The sequence below is a fragment of the Sitophilus oryzae genome, unplaced genomic scaffold (genome assembly GCF_002938485.1).
Source record: "Sitophilus oryzae breed Bouriz unplaced genomic scaffold, Soryzae_2.0 scaffold_1246_pilon_pilon, whole genome shotgun sequence".
Taxonomy (NCBI): domain Eukaryota; kingdom Metazoa; phylum Arthropoda; class Insecta; order Coleoptera; family Curculionidae; genus Sitophilus; species Sitophilus oryzae.
The window spans coordinates 101,829-110,174 of NW_022145889.1; the positions used below are offsets into that span (position 1 = coordinate 101,829).

Consider the following 8,346-nt stretch of genomic DNA (forward strand, 5'->3'; position numbering starts at 1 on the left):
AAAAAATGATTTTTTGCTAAAATTTTGAGAACCACTGGATCTTTTAATAATCTAATTTCCAAAAAAAATTCAAAAAATTTCGAATTTTCAATATTTTTTTTCGCGAAAAAATCCTCATAGGCGTGTTTCTGGGGTTGAACTTACTGCCAGTTAAAATCTGCCGTGAAAAGGTAAAACCTAGTAACCCGTTTTTTAGAAGTTTGCAGGGGATCGAATAGTATTTCAAGGTATCGCCATAAGAATAACAATAAAACTAGATTTTTGTTTTATAACTTTTAAGGGGTTTTGTAGCATGATTTTTTTGTATTTTCGGTTATTTTTCTCATATATACCGTATTTTAAAAAATATTGGACTTACTACTTTTTTTCTTAATGAGTCATGACATTTTATTATGGAAAAAAATAGTAAGTCAAGTTACTATTTATATATTAATAAAAAATATTAACTTTACAGAGGAAAAACGGTATAAAATATTCTACTAACTTTTTCCACATGTGACAACAACCAATAATTATTTTCTTATTTTACTTATATTGTTCTACAATGTTTTTCCAATTTAAGTTCCTTCCGCACTACTTATTTGGCGAGAAAAAATGATCGTTGGATAGACTTGCTAGGTTATTCCATTTGAATATTGGTTTCAACCAGTTGCATTTAATCAGCTGAATCCGTAACATCGCGTGGGTGGTCTAATGAGTGATTAGTGCTTAATTTGTTTTAAGTATGGAGGCTAAACAAAACATATCCCAGGGATTAAATGTTAACGCTGATAATAGGGAAAGATCAATTCCAACTAACAAAAAAGACTCTACCATTTTTAAACAACATATTAATTCATTTCAACCGCAAGTATTCCATTATAACATCTCGCACGTTCCTAACCGCAGATATTTATCCTCAGACTTGAATGTAACCCAAATGTGGAAAGATTTCTGCAAAAAATATGAACCTGTTTCATATGAAAAATACAGGCATGAATTCAATCTCGAGAATATTGGATTTGATCAACCTACTCAAGACGTCTGCGATGTTTGTACTTTGTGGAAAGAATACGAAAAAGATTGTAATAAAACTGATGAAGTTGGTACTGCTGCTTGTTCTGTCTGCATCATCTATAACATGCATCACGAATTAATTATACACGGAAGCAAGAATTGCCAATCAAGCCGATCATGACGGAAAGTTTGATCAATCTTACAGACTCTACTCTATAGACATGCAAAAAATATTGTTATTGCCAAAGATGTCCTTGAACTTCCGTTTTTATCAGCAGATTGATTATTTTCAATGAAACCTTTGTAGCTCTAAACAAGCCATTTGAGAATATCTGCGTTTCGTGGCACGAGGGTATTAGTGGCAGAAACGCAGAAGATGTTACTTCCAGCTACTGTGCAGTGATACAACGTACGTCTGCTGACATTAAAAATTACATATTTTGGTGCGATAACTGTAGCGCGCACAATAAAAACTGGAAGTTATACGCAGCACTAACATGCATTGTTAATGCCGAATGGGGCCCAAGATCGATAACACTAAAATATTTCGAAGCTGGACATACCTTTATGAAGGCCGACACAGTACATGGACAAATTGGTAAAGCATGGAAGAAAAAAATAATATTTATGATATTCACGATTTAAATGAATTAATACTTCAAACTTCTCGTCAAAATAAAACTTTATTACTAAACTGCAATGAGTTTTACCAGTTTAACTGAATTTTATCAGTTTAAAGAGGGCTGTCGATAAAGGCGCAAAAAAGATGAGGAACATTTTCCAAAGCTAAGCGATGTAAAAATAGTGGAGTTTAGAAAGAGGTCGAAAACCATGTTTTATAAAAAAAGGCACACAGACAGCGAGTTTTTGTCTTTCGATTTTTTAAGGCCGAAGTTTGATTTATCAATGCCTCAAACTAGACAATCTGATAGAGGTGTCAATGATGCGAAAAAACAAAAGATACTTACCGACTTGGTTTCAAAAATGCCTGCTCTAAAACGGATTTTTGGGGAAAATTTATCGACGAATCAAAATTAACATGAGTTAAATATATTGGTATATTTATATAGAGTTACAACAAAAACTGTTTCTTTGTCGTTCCGTAGACTTTCCTTTGTTAGACTTACTTGTTTATTTGACGTTCGTTAAAATGTAATGTTAAAACTGCTGAGTTACCATTTTTTTAGTAATAAACATGTTTTAATTAAAATATATTGATACTGCAGCTGCTGAGTTACCATTTTTACCAATATAAACATGTTTTATTTAAAATATTATATCGATTATGTTTTTTTTTCCTCAAAGTATGGGCCTGGTTGGTATGTAAATAGACTCAATACGTTTTACCCATTGCAAGAAGAATATTCATTTTTTTTACTTTAAAGTGGAAGAACTTGTAAGTTGATATAAGTTGATACACTAACGTCGAACCTAATTTAATTTCAATACAAAAATATGGAAATATCTAGTTAGTTGTTTTGCAAGATTTTTCCAATGTAATTTATTAAACTTTTGTTTGTGGTTACAATAGTAAAATAAATATACTAGTTTTTTCCATTTTAAACTCGACTTGCTACATTTTTCCTTTGGAAAAGGTAATATTTTTGGACTTACTAGGAATTTCCAAAGGCTGTAAAATATTTATTTTTTGGAATTAGGACACAAACGGCCTATCACCACAAAGGAAAAATATAGTAGATTCTGATGATAATAAAACCTAATTTTGACAGTAAGTGACTTACTAGGTTTTGCCTATGCACGGCAGAAATACTTGCACTTATTTCTGGGACACCCTGTATAATATATTTATAGTGATGTTCAATATAATATTTAGTTAATATATCTTAATCGTAAGTTGTATATCGATTATTAAGAACTAACCTAACACATTCAACATTCAAAAACACTTCCACAGAACGTAAATATGTTATAACGAACACAATCCTTAGAAATTTACAATATTATTGTTGTTGCCTGCAATTTTGCACTAAACTTTGTACGTGTAAACACAGACATTTACTGGAGCACTCTGGAACTTATTTTTTCATCTTTATTCCTTTCCTTCTCTCTGTCTACTAAACCTTTGCCTTCCGGCCATTAGCAAATGTTTTGTTTTTTCCCAGGGCCTACACGGACTCGAACACGACGTTTTCCTCTCTGTTCCCGCCGTTTTAGGAGCTGGGGGAATCAGTCATGCAGTATCCCAACCACTCAGCGACGACGAAAGAGAGAATCTCCACAAGGCAGCAACACTGATGGCTGAGGTCCAGAAAGGACTGAAGTTCTAAACAATGCTTGTTTGGCCGGATCTCCAACACTTTTGTCGAATTAGGCTGTTTTATAGGAACGAGACATTTTTGTTTATTAGTTGTTATTTTTGATGCAAGATGTCTCTCAAGTTCTATTCACGTAAAACCTAAACAACCAACAAGGAATATTCATACATATCAACGCAAAAAATGGATGGGGAATATTTAAGTTAATATATGTTTTTATATGCTTTCTTAATATTGTATTGTTTTCCTCTATTATAATTTTATAGTATTGATTTTAAGTATTATGCCAGATTGTATTTATATAAGCAATATTTTATTATTTATAATTTTTAGTTGCTAAGTATTAAGTAAAATAATTTACTAGAATTCCTGTCTGGTGAGCACAATTAACTGGTCTTATGCTTAAATTGTGACAATTTTGTGTGATAGGTGTTCGATATTTTTTTAATAATTCAGTATTATATCTTTATTTAAATGCATTTTTTAAATATGTTGCATTTCTTTAATTTAGTGTTTTTGGAATTTAAAATAGCAATTGTCATTGTTTTGCTGTGAGATTATTATATATATTTTTTTTATTTATTACATATTAGTTTACTTATAACATATTTTTGAAGCGTTTTTTTATTTTATATCTATGTATTATTTGAGAAATATATACATTAAATCTATTTTTCTCTCAAAGATGCTATTGTACTAAGCTCGAATATTTTAATAAAGATTTTTAACTGTGTTTTATTGTATTTTCTTAATAAAAAGGGTTAAAATAGGGTTTCTCTATCTAAAAAATATTTGTTGTTAGTTCTGGGTAATGCATAGTCTGTGGCAATGCCAGAGATTCATATAAACACATATAATATTTACTTGCAAATATTTATTTAACAGATGTTAAGTCTTAAGTAATGCCTATACTATTGTGGTGACTCCATTTTTGCAAATTTCTTGGAATGTCACCGCTGAATTATATTACACAAAGGTTAGAGGATTTGGCATAAAGTTTACAAAAATTGGAATTTTTTATTATTCAGTTTTTATTGATAAAAAATTGATGTTATACAAAAATGCTCAGTAACAAAAAAAAACTGAGATATGACAACAAATCTTGGCAGCAAATTAATGAAATCTTTAGATATGCAAAAAAGTGTGGCTACAAAATTTCAGAAATAGTGAAAAGGTACATTTGTAATTCCATGCTATAGAAAAAAATGGCGGAAAAGACGCCTGAGGAATGGCAACGTATAATAATTTTAGCGAGGTCGGTCTCTAGACGTAATTTAGTAAAGATTGTGGAATGTCGAATGAGTGGGAGGGAGAGGGGGGAGTTAGTCACTGCGACTTTAAAGATCTATTGTGTCCTCCTTTCTTGAGTTAAGTATTTCTTCCTTGAGTTAACAGTAACTCATCATACAGTTTATAACTCATCATACTTGCGGATTTTCCTGTTGTAGGTAGGACAAAGTTCCAATCCTCCTGTGACAACAGACGTTCTTCCTCCGTGGGTATACACCTTCCCACGGTTGGGGGAGAGTGTATACCAACCTGTACCCAACAGTATACCCAACCCTCCGTGTTCTTCACAGTCGAGGAGATTGTCTCCGGCTGAGGTACCCGTGAGGTGGAAGCTGGAGGATCTGTCTCCATTTTTTCCACCTCTTTAACTTGGTTTCTATGTAGACCTGATCCCGAATCTATAATAGAGGATATATCCTTCTTTCTCTATTGCCTTCTTGGATTTGAGAGCAATTCCTATTGTGAGGACCTGACCATGACCCTCCTCCCTCGAGTTGATGACTCGCCAACTCGATGTCCTTACATTGGAGTTCTGAACCTGGATAAAGGCCCAACAGGTAGGTGGGGTGTTTCCCCTTGATCCTCGGCAGAAACATCGTGATGGTTGGCCTTAACAGCAACCAGCCCGGGCCCTTGCTAATTCTTAAGCTTTATAGAAAGATTAAAACTACACCATATCAAAATCATTTTTAATCAATATAAAAATACAACATTCTTAAAGCCAAGTTATATTAAGCGCCATTCAAAAATAAAAAAGAGTGCGGGCCAAATAATGATGTTAAAATCACCATTGATTGTCATTCTCCAGCGGTCTTTGACGCCGTTTACTTTTGATTGTATGGTATATTTCTTGTTACATAACTATTGAATATCAGTTTCTGTTTATATCACATTATACAGGGTGCTACAAATTCGAGGTACGAGCATCGGTATCTCGGAAACCGTAATAGATACGAGGATGGTTAAATTGGGGCAAAGTTGCGCCTTGGGCTGTTCACTAAGATGCCATCAAAAATGTTTTAAAAATTTCAAGGATTGCTGGGTTTTTTTGGAAAAAACGGATTTTTTTGAAAACTAATTTTATTTTTACCTGTCGTTACTTTTTAGAAAATCAAAAAACTAATTGGACATTCTCATAGCCACTTTATTAGGACTATCTGTATTTTTAGATTTTAAAATCAGCTGATAATTTGTGAGATACAGAGGCCAACTTAATTTTTTTAAATACGGACCTGCATTTTTTATTTCAGATTTTGAAAGAACTCAATCTCCCCAGTACAATGGTATGCCACACTTTATACTTTTTTTGTTTTGAGTATCTTAACACCAACAAAACTATTTAATTATTATTTAAAAAAATTTCAAGTCCGACTCTGTTTTTTAAATTATTATTTAATCTGATTATATTCATCGCAACAATATTGATCAGTGCTCATTAACATTGAATAAGGAAAATTGAGTCAATTGAAAGATTCAAATAAATAATATCCAGATCAGCAATTTAAAGATATTATTTTTAACTTTTCTTATTGTGAATTTGAAATTCTCAGTGTACGATCTAATAATTTGCATAATATTAATCGTAGTTATTATGAATAAATTAACTTCTACAAACTAGTTTCTAATGCTTTACACAGTCTACATGTTCGAAAGGGTTACCACCCTTTTTTTTCCACAATAAGGGGCCGACCTCTGCCGGAAACACTGCGACCTGTGAGGCCTATTGTGTTTGTCCCCTTTCTATATCTGCACCCATTCTCCTATCCCTGTGCCTTGCACTAACTTATGCAGGTCCTTGATAGGATGGGAACATAGTTCCTCCGGTTCTAGCCTAGCTTTCCCAAATAAAAAGTGTCGCTTGCGATCCAGAGCCTCGCAGTGACATATTATGTGCTCCGCTGTTTCAGGATCTTTATCATTATCTTTTCACATCGTTACCACCCTTACTATTGCACAAATTTATTTATAGCTTTTGAATAGATCTTCTTATACTTTTGAATGCATTTTGTACTCTTTATTGTAACTGCCGAGATGTGTTAATTTCCCTTTTTTATAAAATTTGGACCTGTCGAATTACTTGACGTCATCATACTGCTCTACCATTTCCAATCCATCTTCCGGGGAAATGATTTGATTGTTTATATTACATTTTATTATTTTATTGCATTTGATTTTCCGTATCCAACCCACGTCATTGTTAAGTTTGAAAGCTTATCAATATTGTAACGATGAATATATTAAATATTAAAAAAAACAGAGCCGGACTTGAAATTAGTTTAAATAAATTGTCCAAAAAAATAAATTATTTCCAAATTTCCAAAACAAAAAAAAAAAATTAAGTGTGGCATATCATTGTACTTAGGAGAGCGAGTTCTCTCAAAATCTAAAATAAAAAATGCAGGTCCGTATTTAAAAAAAAATAAGTTGGCCTCTGTATCTCACAAATTATCAGCTGATTTGAAAATCTAAAAATACTGTCAGATAGCCCTAATAAAGTGGCTATGAGAATGTGCAATTAGTTTTTTTGATTTTCTAAAAAGTATCGACAGGAAAAAATAAAATTGATTTTCAAAAATATCCGTTTTTCCAAAAAACTCATCAATCCTTGAAATTTTTAAAACTTTTTTGATGACATCTTGGTGAACATCCCAAAGCGCAACTTTGCACCAATTTAACCATGTTCGTATCTATTACGGTTACCGAGTTACCAATGCTCGTACCTCGAATTTGTAGCACCCTATATATACTCTTATATTACTCTTATTATATTATACATACTCTATGTTGCTTCCAACAAAGGGCTTAACATTTTCCATAGATAAATAACTTATACATTTTCTTCTCTTACAAGTTGTTTTTCAAAATAAAGTTACTAATGTCAAAATTAAATTTATCTCAGGTCAAACCATTTATAAAAACTTTAGCAAAAATGTAATTCTTTTATCGAAATACATTATAATCTCGTTTTAAAATAGTGCAAAAAAGACGAACAACTCTATGCTGTTGCATCTCGCTTTCAGATAGTTATCCATACTTTAGAAAGTAGTTCTATGTGTTTTTTCAGCGAAAATAGTTTTTCTAGGGAATTAGCTTTCATGTTCAAACGGTTAATTAGCTTCGTTTAGCTGTTTTTTTTTACAAAATAATGGCCTGAGTAAATAAATCTCCAAGTCGAAAATCTAGACTGCCAAGTTGAATGTACGACCAGGACACATCATGATAGTACATCAAGTCCATTGGACTAAACTGTACAGGATGTCAAAGATCAACAGTCGATGTCGGTTAAATAGAGCAAAGTTGCACAATGTGACTCTGATCAAAATGTCACCTTAACACATATTTCTCTAAAAATTCTGAACAAAAAACAATATTTGCAATTTTGTTTTTATTCTTTTATGACACTATGAACAAATATAAGAAAATAAATTACACATTTTCATTGCTACTTTTTTTTGTTCTACAAGAGGGTGTTATCAGATTTTCATCATCATTTTTTTTTTAATACGGTCTTGTCTTTTCAAAAAGGACTTTAAGAACTTTTAAGGTCCCAAAACCAATGATGTATCCACACTTAAACTTGATTTGCATGCCACTTTTCATGCGTAAATTTCCACATACGATCTTTCTCCGTTTTACTCCAGCATCAACGGAGAACAATAACGGACGTAATGGACACTTTTTTAACAAATTTAATCTAACCCTAATAAAAATATAATAGTACAAGAGATAGCAATGTCGGGAAAACGATAATTTTAAGAAAGATGTTTTTTTAATATATCTTCTG

The 8,346-nt window shown here is 32.1% G+C and overlaps 1 protein-coding gene across 2 annotated transcripts in view; it reads left to right on the forward strand.

Moving 5' to 3' along the window:
- LOC115874232 (L-lactate dehydrogenase) overlaps nt 1-4,005 on the forward strand; it is a 62,854-nt gene extending 58,849 nt beyond the window's left edge. For both annotated transcript variants that reach the window (XM_030889328.1, XM_030889329.1), the window contains exon 6: nt 3,120-4,005. In XM_030889328.1, the coding sequence (XP_030745188.1) occupies nt 3,120-3,284 (165 nt within the window). In that variant the 3' untranslated portion in view covers nt 3,285-4,005. The remainder of the gene's footprint in view (nt 1-3,119) is intronic.
- The last annotated feature ends 4,341 nt before the right edge of the window (nt 4,006-8,346 follow it).